Source organism: Euphorbia lathyris, chromosome 4 (genome assembly GCF_963576675.1).
Source record: "Euphorbia lathyris chromosome 4, ddEupLath1.1, whole genome shotgun sequence".
NCBI lineage: Eukaryota > Viridiplantae > Streptophyta > Magnoliopsida > Malpighiales > Euphorbiaceae > Euphorbia > Euphorbia lathyris.
Window position 1 is genome coordinate 40,440,336 of NC_088913.1, and position 24,752 is coordinate 40,465,087.

Consider the following 24,752-nt stretch of genomic DNA (forward strand, 5'->3'; position numbering starts at 1 on the left):
ACGGACCTTGAATATTCCTCGAAGAACAGCTTTGAAGGAGCTTCAATGGAGGTTGAAGAAGATGGAGGAGATGGAGAGGAATTTCAAGGGGAAAGCTAAATTAATTTACAATTAATGAAAGATCTCTAATTTACATTGGAAAAATCCTATTTACAGGCGTGGCTCGGGCCCTTTTCTTGACCTATTTCATGTCCTTATGCAGGTAGGAAGTCGTGGGGCCGGTCGTGGAGTCGTGGGGGCGGAATTGGTCTTTTTTACCAATTCCCGCAGGTCTGCTCGCCGAGCAGGGCGAGCTGCTCGGCGAGCAGGCACTGCTCGTCGCGAGCAGGCGCGCTGCTCGCCCGAGCAGGCCCCTGAGGGCCTGCTCGGCGAGCTGGCCTAAATAGGCCAGTTCGTCGTGCAGTCTTGCCCGGCACGCCTCTGCGCGGTCGCTGAATGCCAAAAGTGTGTTTTTTGCCCGAACTTATCCCTGCGCATGCACAAAAACTCCAGATAGCATTAGTCCAAAGGCTAAATTGACCCGCCAATCGCTTATTTTGAGCAAACACTTCGTTTGGTGCGACTTTTGACGGATCAATTAGCTTCATAAGATAACGGAATTATAATATGCATGCCATTTTGGCCGTATTTGCCTAAATTGATCATAAAACGAGCCTAAACAACGAAAAGTAAATAAAACATTTCCAATTTCTAACTAACTCACCCAAAAGCATTTAAATGCGAGAATTGCTCACTTATTAACTAAATAACGCTAAAAATTGTCCTAAAACCGTACCCAAAGATAGGGGTTTTTGACCCCTATCAATCATCTATGAAGCTAATGAAGTATTTGAATCCTCCTATTGCTTATATTGACATAGGACCACATACATTTGAATGTATCAATCCCAGAGTGTCTAATACATGTTCTCATTTATTGCTATAAGGTGTCTTTGTCATCATTCCTTCTACACAAGCTTCACATGTATCCATTGATTCACAATCAATTGAATCTATAAGCACATCTTGATGTAGCTTAAGCATGTGTCTCTTATTTATATGGCCTAGACGGTAATGCCACAAGTAAGTTGAATTATCTATCTTTTGTCTTTTGGTACCAATTGTGAAAATAGAAACTTTATCATCCAATACATAAATGCCATTTAATGATATTCTTGAAAAATAGTAAATCCCATTTCTATAAAATTCACAACTTAGAGTTCTTAATTGAAACTGAAAATCCATCATCCACAAGGCAACTAATAGAAATAATGTTACGAGACATCTCAGGAACATATAAACAATTCCTTAATTCTATTACAAGTCTAGATGGTAGAGCTAGAACATAATCTCCAATTGCGAGTGCAACAACTCTTACTCTATTTATGTCCCCTTTCTTTACAACTCTTGCTCCATAATCTCTAATTGCGAGTGCAATAACTCTTGCTCCATTTAGTTCCTGCATATTCGTACAAATATGAGATCCACATCTGGTATCTAATACCCAAGACTCAGAGTGTGAAATTGAATTAATTTCAATATAGAACATACCAAAAGTTGAAGCACCTCCTTTTCCCTTCTTGAGGGAATCCAGGTACTCCTTGCATTTCCTCTTCCAATGCACATCTTTACCATAAAAGTGGCATTATCGTTTGGGCTTCTTCACTTGCTTTCCTTTAGCTTGACTTGGTTTCACGCCTTTGTTCTTCTTGGAATCTTTAGAATGGGGAAACTTCCTTTTTCTTTTATGAGATCCCTCAATAACAAGTGCATTGACGGTTGTCGGATCCACCAAAAAAAATATAACTTCACAGCCCTTAGGCTTGCACAAGGGTAAGCAAAGGTCGTACCCAAAGGATTAATACTGATCTAATTTGTAAATATAACCAAGCAAATGAATAATAAGTAAAAAAAAGGGGGATTTGGAATAACTGATTACTAAATTAACAAAAGTAATAGAATTGAAATTGAATATATGATTAATTAGAATGTCAGCTAAGGGATTCTCAGGCAAGGAATTCAGCTAGTCTTGATCATTGACAGAAAGGATGTTTCTTCTAAATTGCATATCAGACTAGTTTGGTATGTTCTTCCTAAATAATGAATTAACCAAGTAAGACTGTAGTTAACTCCTAATTAATGAATAACCTTACCTCAACGGCTAAGATTCAACCCTTTAACAGCATTAGGAATTAGAAGAACCTAATCTAAGCCAACCGATTCTCAGCAATATCGATTCAGAAACTTAATTACTTATTCACTTGACGAGATAAAGCCGAAACTAGATGTATTAATGTCACATGGAGAGTTCTCAGTTGTCAATCTGATTATCACCAAATACAATCTAGATTTCAACTTTATAGCATCAATTACTACTGACTCAGATTTAACTAAATAATGACTCATTGATTATCTAGTTTAATCAGATAGCTATATGCCAGTTTAATCAAATGAACAATCGGCCGTATCATTCAAGAGCAAATTAACAATTGAGATAAAATCCCTAAACACAGTAAATAAATGAATGATATGAATAAAGGGAAAATATTAAAAGAGAAACGATCTCACAATACTTGAAGATTCCTGCCTTTGAATTATCCCTTAACCGAAATAAAGGGTTTAGCTACTCATAACCATGGAACTTGGCTATGATAGCTTTACAAAACCTTGAAGATAAATAAGCTCTCCCTCTTCTAGAATTCTAAGCCAAACTCAATACTAAAAGAAAACCTAAAAAATTCAAAACATAGTCAGTCCTCCCCTTTTTCGAGTGTTTGCGCTTAAGAAAAAGGGAAAAGGTCAAAAGACTCCTATTCTAGCCAAACTTCCTCGTTCCCCACGGAATCAGATAACTTTTCACACTCCTTCGCATCCTAGGATACTTGTTGACAAAGTAAAACTCGAATATGCTGAGTTGGCAATTCTGCTGCTGCCGACCTTCCTTAGTCTTGGGCCAGACTAAGTCATCTCTGATCAAAATTCTGCAACTTAGGTAAAAATGCCCAATTAAGCTCCAAATAGCTTTACTTTCTCCAAATTGGCTCCTGCAAGTACCTTATGATAATAACAAGTAAAAAGCTTCAAAATCAAGGAATCAAGATACGAATAAGTACGAAAATAAAGCATGTTTACTTGCTACCTTTTGCACTTATCAAACTACCTCACACTTGCCAAATGCTTGCTGATAGGGGCATTTTGTCCCTATCTTTTAGCGTGAATTACGGTCTAATTATGGGCTAAATAAGTGAGTTTAGTTACAAAAATAATGTGTTTTGATAAAACAACAAAATAAAAATAAATTGTATGCTTTTGATTTGTTTTCTTTATTTTCAGTTAAATAAACGACAAACTAACTCGGCCGTTGAGAATTGTATTTCGCAGGTACAAGTAGAGGAGTAAAATCCACCACCCACGCGAGGCGTCCCTATCAGTACGTGGGGCGTACAGGAGATAATTCTTCAAATAAAGTTTCAGGAGCTTATTTACGCGGGGCGTGCCCCTTGCTACGCAGAGCATATCCCGAACCATACGAGGCGCCAAAGGCATAAATCAAGCAATTAACTTCAGAAGCTCAATCACGCGGGGTGCACTCCAACATACACGGGCATGGCTATGACAAAACAGTCTGAATTTGAACCACGCACAGTCAATTATCACGGAGTGGGCACCTACGCGGGGCACCTGTCGGTCCACGCGGGGCATGCTCATGACATCAGGCCTGAATCTGAACCACACACAGTCAATTATCAACGGAATAGGTCATCTACGCGGAGCGTGTGCCTGGCTACGCGGGGCGTGGTCCGAATTACAAGACTGAACCTGATCCATTTGCAGAAATTGTCAAGGGAATGGGCACCCACGTGGGGCGCCTGCCTGGCCACGCGGGGCGTGCTCTAGGAAAATTCAGAAATCATGTAACTTGTGTTTTTACAATTTTACCCCCGAGTTTGTGTATAAGTAGGAGTGATTAGCACTCATTTCATCATTCAGTTTTTCATGTAATAGAGTTCCTCACACCTTGAGAGCTTGTACTATCTTCCCGTTACTCCGTCGAAGTTCTGCTCCATCCGCATTCACCAAGCTCGAGAGTTCCGCCTCCAAGCCCTAGAGACGAATTTTTGTCCGGTTAGCTAGTCTTAAGGGCCGATTCTTCTTCCCTTTCTACTTGTTAACTAGCATGTACTCTTTCTATGTACTAGGCTTGGTTGTATCCCATATTTTCGTATTCCACATTTATAACATATGATTTACGATTCCGTTTTCTCTATACGTGTTAATGTTTATGGCTTGCTTTGATACTTTTAATTGATTGTTGTGTAGGTCGTTTACGAGCTCCGAAACCTATTAGGAATCACATAGGTGTTGCCTCACCGGAGTTGACAAATCGGAAACCATAGGAATTGACAAGCCACGAAACTTACGGGCCCTAGTTTCTGATCCTAAGAATTAGAGTCGCCTTAATAGGGAATCACAACTCTAAGAACCTCACGGAGTTGATCGGTTTATTTGATAGTCGTCTTTGCAAGAGTAAAATTATTAATCATATATATTTTGTGTTGTTTGTCATAGGTTATAACTTATCATCACCCGTATCATTCTAAGAGGGCTCGAAACATATGAAAACTGTCTCACCCTAGATTAGGAGTAGTTTATAGTTGTCACCCCAACCAACTAAATTACTCACCGCTTAGATAACAATTAAAACCGAGTAGACAAGGCCATGAAATTGAGGCATGCTTTGCGCTAGAGAAAGAAATTGAAAGGCTGATTGAAAGAGGATCACTTCATAGGTTCATCCGAAAAAATCAAGGTGATGACAAAGAAAAGGTGGAGCCTAGAACAAAATCGAAAGGAGTTATTTTTTTTGGTTAATAGAAGAGGGGACGGAACCCCGGTCGAAAGGAGTTATTAACGTTATTGCTGGTGGCCCAGGATATCAACCGCCAGCTAAGAGACCCAAGACGTCCGTCGTAGATAAAATGACCCTTAATTGATCTTTTACGGAAGCGGGCTCTACAAATGGCCCACATGCATATGCTTTGGTGACCATGATGACCATTGAAGGATGGGAAATGAAGAGAGTCATGATAGACACATGCAGCTCTTGTAATATGATCACTAGAAGGGCATTTATTAAATTGAAGATAGATCTCATGACCATTGTAGACATCCTGGGAGTAATGATGGGGGAAAAAGCCCGAGCTAGCGGTCTTTTCTCGCAACTAAGGGGTAAGTGTACCCCGTCGTATCAAGTAATAAATCTGGTTAAGTCCAGGTATCGAATCCACAGAATTTCTACCTACAAGTATTAAACTACTCGGTTCTATTCGTTATCTAGGCGGCGAATACTTTAGCTTTGGGTTTGGGTGACAATTATAACTACTCCTAAACTATGGGTGAAACAGACTTGTGTAGTTCAAACTATAATGAAGTGATGCGGGTAATGATAAGTTACAACATATAATGAATACTATTTCAGAACTTATACGAGTAATTGTTTACTCTTGCAAAGACGGCTACGTATAAACTGACCAACCCCATGAAGTTCTTAGATCGTAGCTCCCTCTTAAGGTGATTCTAATTCTTAAGATCAGAAACTAGGGCCCGTAAGTTCTGTGGCTTGTCAATTCCTACGGTTTTCGGGTTGTCGATTCCGGTGAGGCAACACCTATATGAATCCTAATGGATTTCGGAGTTCGTAATCAACCTACACAATAATCAATTATCAATATCAAAGCAAGTAACAAATAATAACACGTATAAAGAAATTGAAATTGCAAATCATATATTATAACCGTGGAATGCGTAAATACAGGATACAACCAAGCCTAGTACATAGGAAGAGTGCAAGCTAATTAACAAGTAGGAAGGGAAGAAAAATCAGCCCTTGGGAAGAATTTTCTTCTCTCTATTTGTGTTGGCCGAAATTGATAGGCCGGGGGGCAATGTCACTGTTCGAAACGAAGGCCGCCTGGACCGCCTAGGCGTTCGAAATCGAGAATCCACCCCGATTTTCTACAATTAGTCCCTCTAGGCCTTTTATTGACTCATAGGCGATTTCCAACCGCTTCGACACCGCCTAGATACCGCCTAAGCGATAATAAACAAAATCATTGTTAATTATAAATTTATTATTTTACTTTATTATAATTCACTTTTAAGTTCTTCCAATTTCTAACCCTAATTGCATTAGGTTAAATCACTTAATTGGAATCCTATTCCTGATAGGTTTATAAATTAAATAAATAAATACAATTATTATTATTATTATTATTATTATTATTATCTATATCTAATATAAATATAAATAATAATTCCAATTCTAATCCCATTAGAATATTTATTTATGTTAGGGAAATAATTTAATTAGAGATATAATCACATTAAACCTTCTAATTAATATTATCATATAAATTTAACCATAACTATAATCCAATTATAACGATCTAACTAAATAAATTAATCAATATCCCTACTATATATATATTGGCCCCCTAGGTTTCACTCTCTAAATTACTATTCCGTCCTTTGGTCTTAATATTGTGTGTGACCCATTAGGTTCTTACCGCTACTACTCGTATATGTTTATTGGAATTAATTTAACCAAATCAATTTCAACTAAACATATAACAGAATGAGTGCGCAGATTGTTATTGGTAGAATCATCACATTCCCCTAGAGCGATAAGAAGTTAGGTTGTTACCGACGTTTACCTTTCCGTATTAGGTCCAGTATAATTTGATCCTTCATCTGTTATATGATGTGTATTTTACGTATACATGCATGTGAAGGTAAGTGCACCTTAATCGTGTATCAAGTAATAAAGTGAAAGTAAAGTATCGTTCCAATGAGGATGGTGATTATAAGACTTAATTAAGAAGTGAAATGAAAACTAGATAAATTAAGTGAGGAATTACTTATAATGGAAGAAACTAAGGCTTTTAGCTTCACTTAACATCTTTTCTTGGTAATAACACTTAACTTTTTTTAAGTTGTTTTATCCTTTTTAAGATGAAGATTTTTCTTATTAACTAATAGATTATCGAGATTGGTTCTAAACTTTCGATTAATTACTTTACATTTGTCCGGCTAAAGTAATTAATTTAAAGAAGCATTAAGTTTTATTAATCTGCTCAACCGAGCTACTGACTGGCTCGCAGGGTATGGGATGTCTGCTTCCTCAAAAATATGGTGGTCATCTGCTCCACCCGTTTGCCAGAGCTTCATTTTTTATGACATATGTAATGTAGCTCATGTTCACATTAGGTGAGCACTCTTTGTTCGTTTAGCATTTTTTCTCTTTGTCCTTTTTCTTTTTTTCTTTTTTTCCTCTCCCCCTGTATTCTTTTTTCTTTTTATTAATAATATTTGGGTGTAAGGCCGTGCTGGGGGTGCCAGCCTAGCTGGGATGTTCGGCCAGCCTTTGTGTCCCAACCTTCAGTTAAAAAAATTAAGTTTTATTAATCTAAATCTTTTTAAACTATTTTACCTTGGTCCGACTAAAGTGATTACTTAAGATTTAAGAAAATCGCTCGAGTAATTAGTTCTAAACTTTCGATTAATTACTTCACTTTGGTTCGGCTCAAGTAATTAATCCAAAGAAGCATTAAGTTTTCTTAGTTCCAATTGCTTCACTTTGGTCAGGCTCAAGTAATAAATCTAATTAAGATTTGTAATAAGATTCATGAAAAACCTTGGAAAACCAATAAGCCACACTAAATAGTCATTAGATCCAACTTATGAGTTTCGATTAATCAATTTAATCACAGTCAATATAAATGATTAATTATATTCGAGTTGGGATTTGTTCCATCTCCAACAATCATTAAGAATCATAAGTTAGTTCTTAAAAGGATAAACATGGCTTAAATAGGTTAAACATAATTACCACATAATAGACTTTCTCGGTGACTTGAAACTTACTTTTATTGGATGAACGTTTGCACAAACAACAACTTGATCATAATAACAACAATTACAACATCAAACAAAAATGATTTTTAAAGAGAATAATCAACAAACTAACGTGAAAGAGGGAAGAATTAAGCCTAAACTTGGTGTGTCTTCAAATGGCTCTCAATGTCTCCTTTTATAGTAAAATGACACATATGCTTCCAAAGACCAAGTTTCCTTATGTCCCCCAATTCCTTAATCTTCCACATTCAGCTTTAAAGAGGGTGGTAAAAGACTTTGACAATTTAGGAGTTGAAATGTGTGAAGGTGGGAAAACAATTATAGGCTTCAACATGTAGATCAACTTAGGACAATATTTGAGCCTGTTACACTTTGAATTTTGAGATGATTACTGCTAGTCATTTGTTCATCTTTCTCTTAGATTTCTAATGCATTTTGAATCACCTCAATCCGAGTTTGTATGAGAGAGATATGATTAAAATACGAACATGTGTCAAATTTGCCCCTCATATGAACAAAAAGACTTTCACCTACAGCACCCACCTTGACGAGGTGCAGGGATTTAAGTGAATAAACTTCACTAAATCCCCACCTCGACAAGGTTGGGATGCACCTCAATAAGGTGAAGGGAGTAAAGTGAAAAATTGGCTTTTTCGGCTCCGTTTTGCTCCCAAAACTTCGTTTTGCATACAAGTCCTCTCAATGGAGACGTATTCCATTGGGCAGTGAAGATGAGAGGCCCCCAATACACCCCCTTACAAAGTACACGTCTTTGAACTACATATTTGCTTCCCTCTTGAATACCCCTATAGACCTCCAATTGTAATAAAAAAATGAATTAGATCAAGCTTATTAAGACTTTAACAATACATATAATACCATGCATACACTGGTCAATTTGTTTCTATTCCAAGTTGATGAGTCATTGTTTGTACATATTTTTCTATCTTAATTCTCTATTGTTTAGTGTTAGGCTTATCATTTAGATGCATATTTATATTGTTTTGTGTTTTATAGGTGTTTTTGGAGATTCAATTCAAATTGGAGATTAAAATGCTAATTTTTATAGAGTTTAAAGTGACATTGGAGAAATCTGTCAGGTCCTAACCCATGTCCATGGCTTAGGCCATGCTGAAGAATGAAATTATGCACTAAAAAACTGATGTTTCCTAACCCGTGCCCACGGGTAAAGACCAGTACGAATTTGGGAGCTGAATTTTGATTAGAAGACTTCTATTTTAAGATTTTTACTATTTGTAATTTTCATTATTCATTTGAAATAAGTTAAGACATTATTATAGGATTTAATTCTATTAGGATTTCAAAATACAGAATCCTAATGGGAGTTTAATTCTATATGGATTTTTATTATTAGATTTTTATAGGCAGTTATTTGGTTTTCTTCTGAGAGAAAAACGTGGAAAATGAAAATGTGGGAAGAGTGGGAAGAATGAATTTTTACGTTTTTAAGAGACGAGCAAGGACATCGAAACATCATCTTTTCTTCCAGCAACATCGAATATCTTCAAGCTTCTTCATCTTTCTTGTGTATTCTTTCTTCCATGATGAACTAAACTCCAATTTCTAACTAGAGGATTTAAGTTTTGAACAATGGAATTGAGATATCATTTTGTACTTCATCTTTTTCACCTATTTCAAGTAATCAATCTCTATTCTGTTTCTATTCCCATTGCATGATTTAATTGAATCATTGATTTGATTATTTACTTGTAATTGTTTGCTATTTAGGTGTTTAAATATGTAATCGTTTAAATCATCTGATACAAAGTAGCAAATAACATAATTAATTGTGGACAAACTTTTAATTTATGTTATGAATTGATGATTGATATATTCTAAATAATCTCGCTTGTGTGATTGTTGGGTAGAGTTAGCATATCTTTTATACTTTAATGCTTTCAATCAAATTAAATTCTAAAGCTTGTTTAGGATTGTTTGATTGATTAGAGGTAATTAGTGAACTTTTCCTGATTATCTAAACTGTAAGAAAATATTAGTTGTTAATGCTTTTTAATAACTAGCTAATTTATTTGAATGGCCGAAACATATCTTTTTTTATGATTGATGATCAATTAGTTAATTTCAAGACTTGAATTTAGCCTCTAGCTGGAATCGCCTCATTTTAATTTATTCACATCATTACTTGTTGTTTAATTGTTTTTGCTGCTTAATTACTTCTAGTTAATTTTATTCACTGAAATCCACAAACCAACCCCCTAATTTACTTTTAATTGTTCATTCTACAAAGTTTTAATTCGACTAGTCTCTGTGGATTCGACCCTACTCCACATTTACTATAGTTTTCTAGTTCCAAGAGTAGGTATTTATTTTTTGTGAATTCGACTCTCATCACAAGTTTTGGTTCAGGACTAGGATTCATCACCCAAATGTTAGTCCTATGGGGTTGATCTCTCTTCCCAAGCTCGTTCCTTACGCTGCCAATCCCACTTCCACGGTTAGATTTTCCACTAATTTTTATCTATTTCTTCGTTATACAATTATCTATGTTTAGTCCTAATTTATCTATTCATTTGTTAGCTGATGTGGCATATATATGCCCTGATGATATACCCCTGCATTAGGGATCTATTTCCAGGGTAGGAACAAATTATTGAGCAATACAATAGCAACATGACAAAATATTATGCCACTGCTAGGAGATGGAGGGAGGAGCATGCAATGCAATGGGGGCATGATCTATGTTTGATGTGTAAGAGGGAGCGCACTAAGCAGTTCCACAACTCGAATATTAAGTGCCCCTTAGTTTTCATGTTTGAAGATATAGGTTTTTTTTTAAGATTTTGTTTACTGTATAACTTCTTCCTGTTTTGAAATAGAAATTGATCTACTTCTTAAACAACCCACAAGTGTGTGTCATGCTTAACTTGTTTGTGTAACTTGAAGACAACATACTTCTTCTACTTCTAAGTATTGAACCTGGAAATTGAAACAGGAAACCTAAATTGATAACCAATGGTTTCACTTTAATAAATAAGAGCATGCTGATAAGGATAGAGACTCGGATCAGTTCAGACATATGCCCTCCAAATAAAGAGTTTCAATTGTAATTATTATTTCAACTTCCTATCTTCAAAGATAGTTGAAAATAAATAATAAAACTTATATCATTATTTATCTTCACTAAGGCTTTTAGTGCGTTTGTTAAAGTTCCATTAGATTATATTGAAGGTCAAATCTTATGCATGCTATAAGGATTTCGATCAGAATTTATGGTCTAAAAGACTTTAACAAAACAATATTGAACACATAAAATGACTTTGAACTCTTTGAGGCTCGCATCTACGTCTATTATATTGAAACAAAATCAAAGCACATATTGAAACAAAACTCGAAAATGATTCGGTCAAAAAATTGACAAGAGAAAGCAAGCCGAATTAGAGTTACTTTTCATCAAAGTACAAAATTACTTTTCATCAAAATACAAAAATTACTTCTAGGGAAACACAAATCTCCTTTACAAAAACAAACTAAAAAAGGGAACTGAATATAAAGACTCCAATAAAGATTCACTCACGATCCTATGCACGCCACATGAAGAGGATTGGGAGGAAAGGTCGTCACTCTAGAAATGGTGAACAAAGGGGCGTAAGAAAGCTTAGGCTGCCAATCAGCTCTTCTTTCTCCTCCATCCACTTATTCTTTAGTTTGGACTTTAAGAAACGACGAAATGCGGCTCCAATCATCCCAAAAGCTATGACGGATACAACACTCACAAAGGCTAGAAGTCCCACCCGAGGACTTAGAAAGGCATGGGAAAGGTAAGATGGAATTCTCTCCATAATTCTCATAATGCTACTAAAAAATGAAAATCGCCAAAGTAAACCAACATATAAGGCATAAATACCCAGCATGTTCACTCGATAATGAAATAGGGGAAGAAGAGGCACACTCATCATAAAAAAACTACGATCTCCCCGAGATCGATATGAGAAACCAAGAATTCACCACTCAGGAGAACCTTTCAACCAGAAGGTCAATAAATAATTAGAGGAACGAATAAAGAATGAAAGAAATACACCTAATAACTTTCTCCCATTATACTACTTAAAAGGCAAACGAATCAACATACATGATCATTATTAACAAACAATGATTAAAGAGAACTAAAAGCTCCTGGGACACTCCCTCAAAATAGAAAACACAACACATGACAGGACAGAAGAAAACCATTGTCAATTGAAAAGATGCCCAAAAGCATAGAAAAATATGGTCTGATAGTCACATTAATAACTAGACTAATCGACAGACAAATCAAACGTCTGGAGCCTGTATAACCTCCTTACAAGTCCTTCAATTTTCAAAAATTCCAAAAGACGTCAATATAAATTCCCACTCCTTTAATTGTTTAACTTATCAAGAATCAAGAATTAATTTAACGCTTCCCGATGCCAATACTTTCTCATTCTAAAGAATGATAAATTAAACCTAGGGGGACATCTGATCAGATGAATATAACTCTGCCACGTGGCGCCTAAGAGGGCCGGACCAACTCTCAGAGATGGAGTACATATGGAATCTCCTTAGTGAAGTAGAGTAGTATGACTGTGTATTAAGAAGCTTGATTCGAGAAGTCTCACTAGACCCAGTCGTTACCATGATCACACCCGGTCTCGATAATCATGGACCTAGTGAACTTGAAGGATATCAGGCCCTAATATCTAGACGCACTTCCTCCTATCAACAGGAGACACATGGCTCACCCCGTTCCTCAGCTCATAAATGTCTTTTATAGCTTGACATCAGTAAAAATAGAGTAAGTTCGACTCAAGGTATACACATTCATTCATTCTGTTAAGCTTACATGATAAATTTTGTTTACTGATTATGATCTTCCTCCAATTCTTTCATAAACTAACTTACGCATCGGAGCGAGTTTGCCAGATAACGACCCTTTTTTTTTTTGAAAGAAAAGACAATATTATTGGCTAATATCAGCAAAAAAGAATAGAGGACAAAAAAGGAGGTGCAAATTACCACTCACTACGGTAAGACACAGAACTAACTGCTTGGGCTAGACAGTGAGCAGCACAATTCGCTGATCGTTTAACAAAAGAGATAGATACATCATCTAGCTCTTAAATCAACAAAATACAATCAGAAATCAATTCAGAAAAATACGAAATCGATTGATGACGCTCCTTAATCACAAGAACAATTGACAATCAATCTGAACGAATCTCCACCTTTTTTTTTTTCTTTTAAACCAGTTTAACCTATATTTTTCCAAATTTTTATATTTCTAAATCTAATAAACTTCTTCAAACAAAGTGAAAACAAAGAAATTATTTGTCCCGCGATACACGGAGAGCTCAGTGGTAAAAAATGGCTGCCGCCTCTTCTTCGTCTTCTCTATCAGCCTCTTCGGTCACGGAGGAGGAGCTGACACTGATTGTGAAGTGGAACGGCAAGGAGTACACTGTCCGAGTCTGCGGCGACGACTCCATTGGCGAGTTGAAACGCCGTATTTGCGAACTCACTAATGTTTTGCCTAAGCGCCAAAAGCTTCTCTATCCCAAAATTGGTAATAAGCTCGCCGATGAATCCGTTTTGCTATCCCAGATTCCCCTCAAATCCTCTCTCAAGATGACGATGATTGGGTTCAATTCCTTCTCCATTTTTCGAAAAATTCAGTTTTACACTGCGAGTTTCCTGCGTTTGTTATTGTCATGATTGATTATTTTTCCTAATATAAATCTTGTTGCTTCTTACGAACTTATGCCACTATGATTATGAGTAGTTCTTTTGATTAGCGATTATGATGGATGTAGGGTTTTTGATGAGTGAGTTTTGTTTACCTTTGACATGTGATGGAAGTTCAAAATTCATCAATTGAGTGGGTCGAATTTCACATTTTAAAAAATAAATTAAGGAGCTGAAGAATTCTTAATAGGGGTAAAAACTGGACATATTAGTTGGGAAGTGAAAAATGTGAACTACACTTGAAAAAGCAAACATTAGTTTATAATTTAAGGTGCAAAATTTCCTTCACTCTTGTTAGCATTTCTTTAGACTGCCTTAGAAGCGGAAATAGTGAACAACATAGCATATCTATCAGTTAAAAGCCCCTGTCTCTGTTAGACATATAGTAATGTGGTTGATAATGATAGGAGTCTGACTGTCATGGCAAAATGGTCAGGACTCATGAGTGCTGAAAAGTTCATTTGTTTATGCCATGATAATTCAAGTTTTTGTTTCAATGCTTCATAGTTCATAGTGTAATTTTTTGTTTTGCATTGATCTTTATGGATGAACTAACAAGTTCACTTCAAGATGGTATACCATGGTGCATGCTGTTTGCAGATGATATTGTGTTGGTTGAGGAGACGAAAGAAGGAGTGGAGATGAAGTTGGAACTATGGAGGCAAACTCTAGAATCTAGAGGCTTTAAGTTGAGTCGAAGTAAGACAGAATATTTGGAGTGTAAGTTTAGCGGCCGTAGGAGTAGGGAGGCAGGGACAATCATCCTAGATGGGAGAGTTGTTCAGGCCTCGGATTGCTTCCGGTATTTAGGATCTATTATCCAAACGGATGGAGAAGTAGATGGAGATGTTGCTCATAGGATTAAAGCTGGTTGGTCGAAGTGGTTGGTCGAAGTGGAAGAGTGCTACGGGTTTCCTTTGTGATCCCGGCATGCCTAATAGATTGAAGGGAAAATTCTACCGGACGGCAATTAGACCAGCATTGTTATATGGTACGGAGTGTTGGGCAGTGAAACACTGCCACATCCATAAGATGTCGGTGGCGGAGATGCGTATGTTGAGATGGATGTGTGGTCACACGAGAAAGGACCGGGTGCGTAATGAAATAATTAGGACAAAAGTAGGGGTCACATCTATTGAGAATAAAATGAGAGAAAACCGACTAAGGTGGTTTGGCCATGTGAGACGTAGAGCGCTTGATGCGCCGGTTAGGAGAACCGAAGAGTGGCAAAGGGATGTAGTGGTGAGGGGTAGGGGAAGACCTAAGCAAACTTGGAGGAGGGTGATCGAGAGTGATATGAGTTTATTGGGAATTGAGGAAAATATGGTAGTGGATAGGACGGAGTGGAGGGAGCGAATCTGTGTCGCTGACACGACTTGATTTTCACGGTTTTATATGATGGTTCATGTTAGCCGACCCCGAATCATTTCGGGACTAAGGCTTTGTTGTTGTTGTTGTTGTTGTATTGATCTTTTAATTGAAAGGGGGTAACAAGGGAACAGAAACTAGAACCCAACAAACAGATTGGAAAAAAAAAACTAGTGAAACGAGATTGTCATCAGTTGAAATTTGGTGGTGGTTACTAATCTGATGGTTACAACTTACATTATAATCTATTTTTTGTATGCATGTTTTCCGTGATAATCCAACTTGGGAAGATAAATAATTCTCTAATTTCTATCCTTGTGTACTATATTATTCCAGCCGATGTCCTCCATGAAGTACTGTTCTTGCTGACATTGGAGTTTAATTTGTAGGAGTAAAATTATTTCCCTAACGCTACTTGTGACTATAGCAGTCATCTGCATTTTCCCAAAATAGAATTTTAAAATTAGCACCAATACAGGGTTGCATCTCCTGCATTATGATGCATGCTGCTGGTATATGTTGTTGGCTAGATTTTTTTTTTCTTTCACAAAAGTATAGGCTATGTACTTTTTCTATTTGTTTATCTAGTGCACAATGGAATTCATTGCTTCTGCATTGCTTCTGGGCATTGGTATGGATCAATCAATCTAAAGCTTAAATTGTGTTTTTAATCATACAAAATGATTTAGGTTCCGTTCTTGTTAGTTGGCTTCTTAAGAAACTTATATGAGATGCAAGAACAAGTTGGTCCAAGGAAAATTGTACGAAATGGTCATTTCTCTTTTACATTTAAAGTATACTTGATATTCATGCTATAATCAACTGAATTTCCAGAACTGTTGAAGATGATATAATTGTGGATCAAGTAGACTCTCCTGAAATTGTTGATGATTTTGAGCTTGGGCAAGATGAAGCTGTTGACATCAAAGATAAGGAAGTTAATAAGCAAAAACTTAGAAGGCGTATAGATCAGTACAAGGTGAGAAGTAAACTTTTGACATTTGATTGTTATATATGAAAAGAAATGTTTATTTATGTAAATTTCTGCTTTAATGGTTTATGGGTATTGAAACATACGCCTTCACAATGTGTGTCAAAGATGGATGTGTAACAGCATTACAGTATTGATTGGATGTTTTTCCTAGTATAGGTAGTTTTCTCAATATTCCTTTTTCTTTATGTATTGAATTGTAGATTGAACTTCGGAATCCATGCCGTGAAGGGAAAAAACTGCTTGTTTTAGATATTGATTATACCTTATTTGATCATCGGTCCACAGCAGAAAACCCACTTGAATTGATGCGGCCTTGTAAGTAATTTTGTTATGGCAAGTTAGTGTATATACTTTTTGTATTGTAGATCTTTAATAACATTATCTTGTGCAGATCTACATGAGTTTCTCACAGCTGCATATGCAGAGTATGATATTATGATATGGTCTGCAACCAGGTTGGATTTCCATCATAACTTAAAATTGTGATATTATTTCTTTTGGTTGTTTGATAGAGCTGATTTCTACTAACCACTTACATGCATAGAACTTGAAGGAAACTCAAGTCCAGCACGCAATTCTCTCCAAATCCTCCTGCAGGATTTTGTTTTTATGAAAATTTGAAATTTCTCTTGCTTTCCCAGTTTGATGATGCCCGCATGCAAAATATGTTTTCCATCAAAATATTATACTCAACATGCTTGGAAAATTAATCCATTTAAAATTAAACGAAATCAATTTAAGGAAATGGAAGTCATTTTCCTAAAATTCACACACAAGTGAAATGGAATGTCTGAGCAACACGACTATGTATGCCTATTACTAGTCTATTGACTATAGCATCACTCACTTTTGGTCAAAATCAGTTATGGTAACCAGTAAAGTTTTTCTTCTTTCATGAGTAATTCCATTTTTTGCGGTCTTCATCTCTAAGGAGTTATTTGATTTCTACTGTATTCCAAATGTCAAATATGTGAAAACAATGTTCAATATTTCAAACAAAAAGTGAGAAATTGAAAATGTTGCCAGAAAGAACATTCTACTGAAAGCATTTTCAGTGGCAAGTTATTTTATGTCGAATTTCTAGGACCTAAACACAATCCTTCAAAAACTGCATCTCCAGAGAGACCTTATTTTGTTGTGTGGAACACATAAGCCTAAAGCAGCATTCTTTCTTCCGGGTACTAAAAGTGATTATGTTCTATTAAGCACAAAAAGCTGCCTGTTGTATCAGTTCTGCGCAAGTTTTATTTCTAGTTTTGGTTTTATAAGTTGGTTTCTTATTTAGTTTGAAGTGTTTTGGCATACTTTGTCATATGAATGGAAAAAGTTTTCCTCACATGTATTTGAAATAGTTCAGTTATGTAATGCAGCATGAAGTGGGTTGAATTAAAGATGGGACAACTGGGAGTTCTCAACAATCCCAACTATAAGATCACAGCTCTTCTAGATCATCTAGCAATGATTACAGTTCAATCAGATTCTCGAGGCATCTTTGACTGCAAACCACTTGGATTGATTTGGGCTCAGTTTCCACAGGTGAATTTTTTGGATTTAAAAAAAAAAATCACTTTTTTCTTTATCTTGGTATACATTCTTTTACTTTTGAAGAGTTTATAGGCCATATAGGAATTGAATAATTTCATTCTCTTTGGCATAAATTATCAAACCCTACAACCGACTAGTAAGTTGGTTCCATGCTAGTGAAAAGTGGGAAAAAAGTTTACCTAGAAAATGGCAAAAATTTTCCATGAATCGAAAAGTTTATAGATTTAATATTATTCCGAACGCAATAAAGTATAAAGTTTCTCCATTTCAAATGTATTAGTGTATCTATTTTGAAATGCTCTATTGAATTTATGAGTTGGAACTAGTTGCACATTTTATAAGAAGCACAATATCTCTGATAGTGCATATCTTGTGTCCCGTTACTTTGCAGTTTTACAGTCCAAAAAATACTATAATGTTTGATGATCTCCGAAGAAATTTTGTCATGAACCCGCAAAATGGGTTGACAATCAAGCCTTTCAGGAAGGCTCATGCAAACAGAGATAGTGATCAGGAGCTGGTGAAGCTCACTCAATACTTGCTTGGCATTGCGGAACTTGATGATATAAGTGGCCTGGACCATAAAAAGTGGGAGTTCTTTGCTGAGGACAATACAAAAAGACGTAGGCATGCATGAGTGATTTTAAAAAGCTAGGAAATCTTAAGTATGGCCGCATATGTTCGCCTTTTCAGGTACTAGCTGTACCTTCTGTTGTTGTTTCTTGTGTACCTGTCAAACCTTGTCGTTTCTTATAGATCTGGTTTTGTTTCAGGGACGAGGTCAGATTATCAGGGCAGCTTAAAGACAGCTATTTTGCATCCTATATATGGGTACCTACCTAGAACTTCAGTCTTCTGGCACAAGGTTGTTAGAGCTAAACTCATTGGTTTCCATATTATACATTTTGCATGCAATATTCTATAAATAGACATAAAATCGACTTCCATTGTTCAGAAGAGTTTCTGACTAATGATCCTAGAAATGAACTTGTTTTACTCTACTAGCCATTCAATTCAGCCTTGCAAATTAGACATGCAGTCGGAAAACAGGAGAATAGCCATGTTATGCTTTGCTTAATGAATTGAACTGTTCTATTTTTATCTATAGAAAATGGACAAGTAAAGATCATGAACTATTCTGAGGACACTTAGCAAAGTATATAATTTGTATTATAAAGTAGAAATTTTTTAGCTTACTTTTGGGCAGCTAAAAGGTAGCTACTTGTTCTTTCCTGAACTATTTCCTTGTTTATTTCAGTCATACTTGTCAAATTGAGATTCGACTCATAAATCAAAATCCTCATTTTCTGAATTGTGACTCGTGAATCGAGTTGTAAGATTCGGTTCAAATTCATAATATTATAAAAAATAAAATATTTATCATTTAAACTTTAAATATTATCAAATATTAGTCTAGAAATGCAATTTTAATGTCAAAAGAAATCAAGTCAACCAAGTACTTAAAATTCAAATCTAATGTAAATGTAACCCTAATAAAACTAATTAACAAATCGGACTATATATAACTTCGTGGAGATGGAGAATTTGAGGGGAGTGAGTTTAGTAATTAGTGTTGTTCAAGTTTTTTTTATGAATGGTGATGAAGATAATTTGTTGCACCATGTCAGACATTTTCTGAATGGGATGGGACTTGCGAATTGATTTGAAATGAAAGCCATATATGTCAAATGTGTTTTGATTTGATAAGAATTAATTATAATTAATTTTATTTCTTATTTTTTAAATTTCTGATAAGTTTTCTTTCACTAATTTATTTCCTTCCTTCATTAGAGACTTCTAGTTTTTCTAACCTACAATTTGGAATCTGCTTCAGTAGTTATTTCACAATTTGTTTAGCATATGCGACCAATTCCAACGATTCACATCCGATTTTGTTATAATTTAGATTTGTTTTATAGATCCGGTTTAAAATGGAGCTGAATCAAATCACACGAATTGTAAGGTTCTGTTATAATTTAGCTGTCTTATAAATCCGGTTTGTAATAGAGTTGAATCGAAACGTAAGATTCAATTGCGAATCCTGATTCTGACAACAGTGGTTCATTTCTAATTATGCTGTAATTTGCATGTTCTTATTCGATTGTTTTTATATTAATCCCAAATAGTTGAAGGTATCTGGTCACTTAACTATTGGTACAGTTTCACGATGGTCACAGGCTTCAGTTTGTGTTAATAAAACAAAGGGATGTGGGCCAAATTTTATCCGTGATTTCTATTTACTAAAAATTTGAATGAAATGATTTAATAGTTATTTGATTGTTTTTTTTTTAGGAAAGTTATTTATTGTTATATAGGATTTTTCAAAAAAGTTTGTTGATAAACTAAAGCAGATTGTATATTTTTTATCTGTTATTTGAAATTATATTAGTAATATAATAATGATTTTAAATAATAAATTTACAAAACTGATCCATGGAAACCAGACGGTCTATTTATATTTTAAGATTCATTTAGACATATGATACTAAATTATTTTTCAATATGTTTTTCAAAAATATCCTCACAAACATTTTCATCTCTTTAATTCATTTTCTGCTAAATTACTTTTAAAAATCAATTCAAGCTTTATGGACTGCTTCAAAGAAAAATCTAACGCCTTAATCTCAAAATTTTAGACTTGCGACTTTAACTGTTGTCTGTTATTTATTTTTGTTTTTCTTTTAAGCATTTATAATTTCGGATAAGTTTTGTAAACTTTCACAAAAATAATAGGATAATATCGAACAATGAATGCTTATGTTTTTGTAAGGGTAAATTATACCCATGGCCATTGAATTATATCCATTTTCACATTATGGCCCAATTCTTCTCGGTATGACTTTATATTTTATTACACATGTGGCTACTGTGACCGTTGACCATAAAATGATGACCTTTAACTCTCATTTTTTTTACCTGTTCTCTCTCCCTCCTTTCCCCTCCAAAAACCTAAAATACCTATTTTACCATTTTTTCTCCATCTTCTCCTTTTTTTCACTCACTCTAACTCTTATTTTTGTCTCTAACACTATTAAACCCTTGTTTGGGAGGAGGTTAATGAGAGTAAATGAGAGTAATGGAAGGTTAAGTATTAAGTTAATCTTGTTTGAGAGTTATTTTTTTGAGAGTAAATGGAGGTTAATGGGGTTAAATCTTTACTTCCTCTAACCTCCAAACTCTGACTTCCAAATTGGGGGTTAATGGAAGTAATGTAAACTTTTTTAAAATTTCTTATCTCTGCAGAGTAAATTTAACCTTCATTCCCCTCCATATTTAAACTCCTAAACGAGGTTAAAAATTTAACCTCATTTACATTCTATAAACTCCCAAACAATATGAAGTTTTAACTTTCCATTCCACCACTTCTCTTCCCTTTACATTACCTCCTTTTAACTGTCAACTCTATTAACCTCAAAGGCTAAAATACCAATGAATGGAATGGGGTGTGAGGTTGAAGATTGCTATAGGTTTGTGTATTTTGATGAAAATAACAACGTTACACTTATTTATATATTAAGTTTTTGTCTTCAATTTCTTTCTCAGTTTCTGCAAATTCCCATTTGATTTTCCACTTTCCATAAGCCCCTACGTTTTTGTAATCTAATTCTTTTTCTCTAAATCTGGAATCAAATGCAGCCTAGTTCACTCATGTCCCTCTCTCCGAGCTTCAATTCTTAATCTTCTGAAAACCTCGCTGAGATCACTGCCAGAGTTATTCAAGAATTTGAGTTCGCAATTGAAACCTCTGGAGAAATTCTTTAGCGAAGATAGAGAAACGCCGCCGTGCTCCTCTTCGGAGGGCCGATGACATAGAAAACATTACGGCCGATTCTTACTGCGTCTGGACTCCGAAGAAGATGGTCAAGGAGGGATCACTTTCCGACGGAAGGAGTAAAAAAAGCAATTCAACAGATACTTCGAAGGATGGAAGTTTCGAGACCTTTTGTACAGAAGTAATAGCGAAGGAAAGGAAAACTATGTGTTCTTGTTGTCGCTGGCGGTGAAGGAAAGTAAGGAAGAGAAAAAAGAGAAAGTGAAACAGCAAAATAAGGGTAAATGATGATGAGGTTGAGAGTGAGAGTGAGGTATCGGTGGCCGGAGTGTGGGAATACGGCGGATATGGAGAGTTTGGAGAGAGCGGCGAGGATGAGAATGGGGGATTTAGGATGGTGCAGATCTCTTCTATTTCCTATTGAACCAAATATATATTATATAAATAAATAAGGGTAAAATGTGTATAAAATAATTGAGAAAAAAAAGAAAGAGAGAGACATCAGGTTAAAAGAGGGGTTAACGGTGGAAAAAAGATGGTCAATGGTGACAATGTTCACCATTATAACAAAGTGTAAAGTTCAATGACCATACCGGAAAGAATTGAAGTTCAGTGATTATAATATGAAAATAGATATAGTTTAGTAGCCATCAATGTAATTTACCCATTTTTATAATAAGCATTCATAATTTTGGACAATTTTTGTAAATTCTTTCCACTTTATTTCCCTAAACTTGCATTTCAGATAAAATGTTTGCATTTAAGATAACACAAAACAGTTTCATATTTTAACTTAAGATTTCATATTTAACTAATTGCAAAGCAAAACTATTCACATTTACCTATAATTGCGAATCTGTACCTAAAACACGATTTGCAAAATCATAAATTGAGAAACAAAATCATAAAATGCGAAGAATGATAAATTAACTCAGAACCAAATACTTCGATTTCTAAACCAATAAATCATATAAATGCAACACAAATTGAGTTTGAAAATCATTATTAATGAACATTAGCCTAACCAAAGATAACAGATTCAATCCATGTTAAATCATAAAATCAAACAACAATAAGGTAGGGATTTGTGTGAATAAGAGTATCTTTGAAAAAGAAAAATATACTAGAAGTGTTTAGTTTGGTAGCCTATGTTTAAATAATTCTAAAAATATAAATTTCATTGGACCAGTTTTATAAATTTTTCAAAAAGAATTATGATTAACTTATATGGGATAGGTTTAGTTATTTTAACAAGTTTTTATGTAATTAGATAGTAACACACTTAATATTGTAACATATTCAATATAATCCTTAAATAACAATTAAATTAGTCTTTTCATATGTTCAAATAATGTATGGATAAAATTAATCTTGATTATAAACGTTAAAATAAACATTTAGTATTTTATACATGATTAAATCTGTAATTTTTTTTAATAAAAAATTAGGTCAACATTTGGCGCATTATTGTAGTCTTGTTATTATTATTTATTATTATTATTATTTTTGCTATAAAATTACATTTGACAATCTTATTGGTAATATTTTTTTCTTGAAGAGATCTTATTTTTGGTAATATTGATGTTGAAATACTAAATAGGATGGCTAAAAATAACCCAATTAATGTCACGTGTTAAAGGGTGTTGTTACCCAGCCTCAAATTCCCACCCCTAGCCCCGTGAAAGGACGAAAATGCCCTTTCATGGGTTAAGAGTGGAAAAAAGCTATTTTTTTGCTCTCTCGACACTCGGGCGTGTGTCTATCACGCCTCACCGTGTGGTCGGGCGTGATAGCCCCACGCCGCACCGTGTGGTCAGGCGTGATAGCTACACTCCCAACCACAAGGTGAGGCGTGGGGCTATCACGCCCGACCACACGGTGAGGCGTGAAACAAAATAAAATTTTAGTTAAACTAAATTAAACAAAATAAAATTTACGACAACTAAAATTTACAACATATAAATTATAATCAAATTAATATCAAAATTTCACATATAAATTAACCCCAAATTAATCTAAACATTTAACAATGTAATTAAAATGTAAATATAATTTTAAAAAAAAAATTTCACAAACCCCTTGGGTGTATGAACATCACGCCCGAACCATAGGTCGGGCGTATGAACATCACGCCCGACCTACGGTTCCGGCGTATGAATATCACGCCCGACCTATGGTGTGTTGGTCCCGTGTGATTAGTTCCAAGGGGGGGTTAGGAACTAATATAACTTTTTCGCTAATTTATCTTGCTGACTTAATTATTTTGATGAGTTGATTATCTAACCTTTGGTCAGCTTGGTCGAACTTAGCGTAAGACAGCTTTAGTCAGATGCTGACTAAGACTGTTTTACTTGAGAGTTGGGAATTGACACTAGTGTGGTCACTTTCCAACTCAACACTCCAATTTACTCAGTACCAGCTTCTTACAGTTTATATGCTGAGTAAATATAACAATCAACACAAGCGCGCGCGCGCGCGCGCGCACACACACACACACACATATATATATATATATATATATATATATATATATATATATATATATTTGAGAGAGTTTAGAAGTTGCTCAGTATCACTTATCCTGGTTCGGCCTCTCTGCCTACGTCCAGTCCCCAGAGTCCTCCGTGCTTTTAGAATCCAATACTGAGCTCTTTAAGGGTAGAGCACAAACCGATTACAGGCAGTTGAATATGCAAGAGTACCGTCCTCTATTCTTCTACTCAACTCCTACTAAGCACCACAACCCGGTACTTAGATTTCTCTACCACTGAGTGTTTACAACCAAGCACTCAGTACAACACTCTCAAAATCACGATTGATACAATTTGTTCTTTTTCAAATGAAGAACACTTTAGATGATTACAAATAATCAATCTAGCATTTACACAGGAATAGAAAATGGGTGTAAGATCTCTTTCTTGTTTTTGAGTGCTTTGAACTTGTATTTTTCTTGTTGCAATTCGGCGATGATCCAAGGATTTTGATTGTCCTTATATAGACGAAAATCTGGAGGTGGATCATTTGAAATGATTTAGCCGTTAAGTCCAAAACGGCTCTTTTAGGAGACATCTTCTGGTCAGCTTCAGGTTTTGCAGGCCAATCATGTTCTCTGATTTCTTCAGACGTCAGACTTGTCTTCTTCCTGCAGACGTTGTCTTTTTGTGGCAGTTGTCTTTTAGCAATAATCTATTGACCCATGCATCTCGGAATGTGTCTTTTGCGTAATTCCGAGGATTCAATTATTGGTGCAGAAGGTTTGCAGAACTTGTCTTCTAGTGAACGGATCTCTCATGCTGTCCTGAAGATTACTCAGCTTTATTCGTTGTCTTCGTTTGTTGTTGACTTCTATGCTGAGTTCCCTTTTTGTCAGCTTTGTTTTGCAAGACAATTCTTCAGAAGGCTTCTGATGCTGAGTTCCATTTCACTTAGCTTCGTTGA

General features: G+C 35.3%; 1 protein-coding gene and 1 pseudogene across 1 annotated transcript; both read left to right on the top strand.

Annotated features, from left to right (window-relative positions):
- Positions 1 to 13,184: 13,184 nt before the first annotated feature.
- LOC136226163 (ubiquitin-like domain-containing CTD phosphatase) lies at positions 13,185 to 18,678 on the top strand. The gene is made up of 7 exons (XM_066014497.1): positions 13,185 to 13,532; positions 15,838 to 15,982; positions 16,198 to 16,312; positions 16,389 to 16,452; positions 17,368 to 17,533; positions 17,934 to 18,235; positions 18,316 to 18,678. The coding sequence occupies exons 1-6, from the start codon at positions 13,258 to 13,260 to the stop codon at positions 18,177 to 18,179; spliced, it is 1,011 nt and encodes a 336-aa protein (XP_065870569.1). The 5' UTR covers positions 13,185 to 13,257; the 3' UTR covers positions 18,180 to 18,235; positions 18,316 to 18,678.
- LOC136226165 (uncharacterized) lies at positions 13,539 to 15,843 on the top strand (annotated as a pseudogene).
- Positions 18,679 to 24,752: the final 6,074 nt, after the last annotated feature.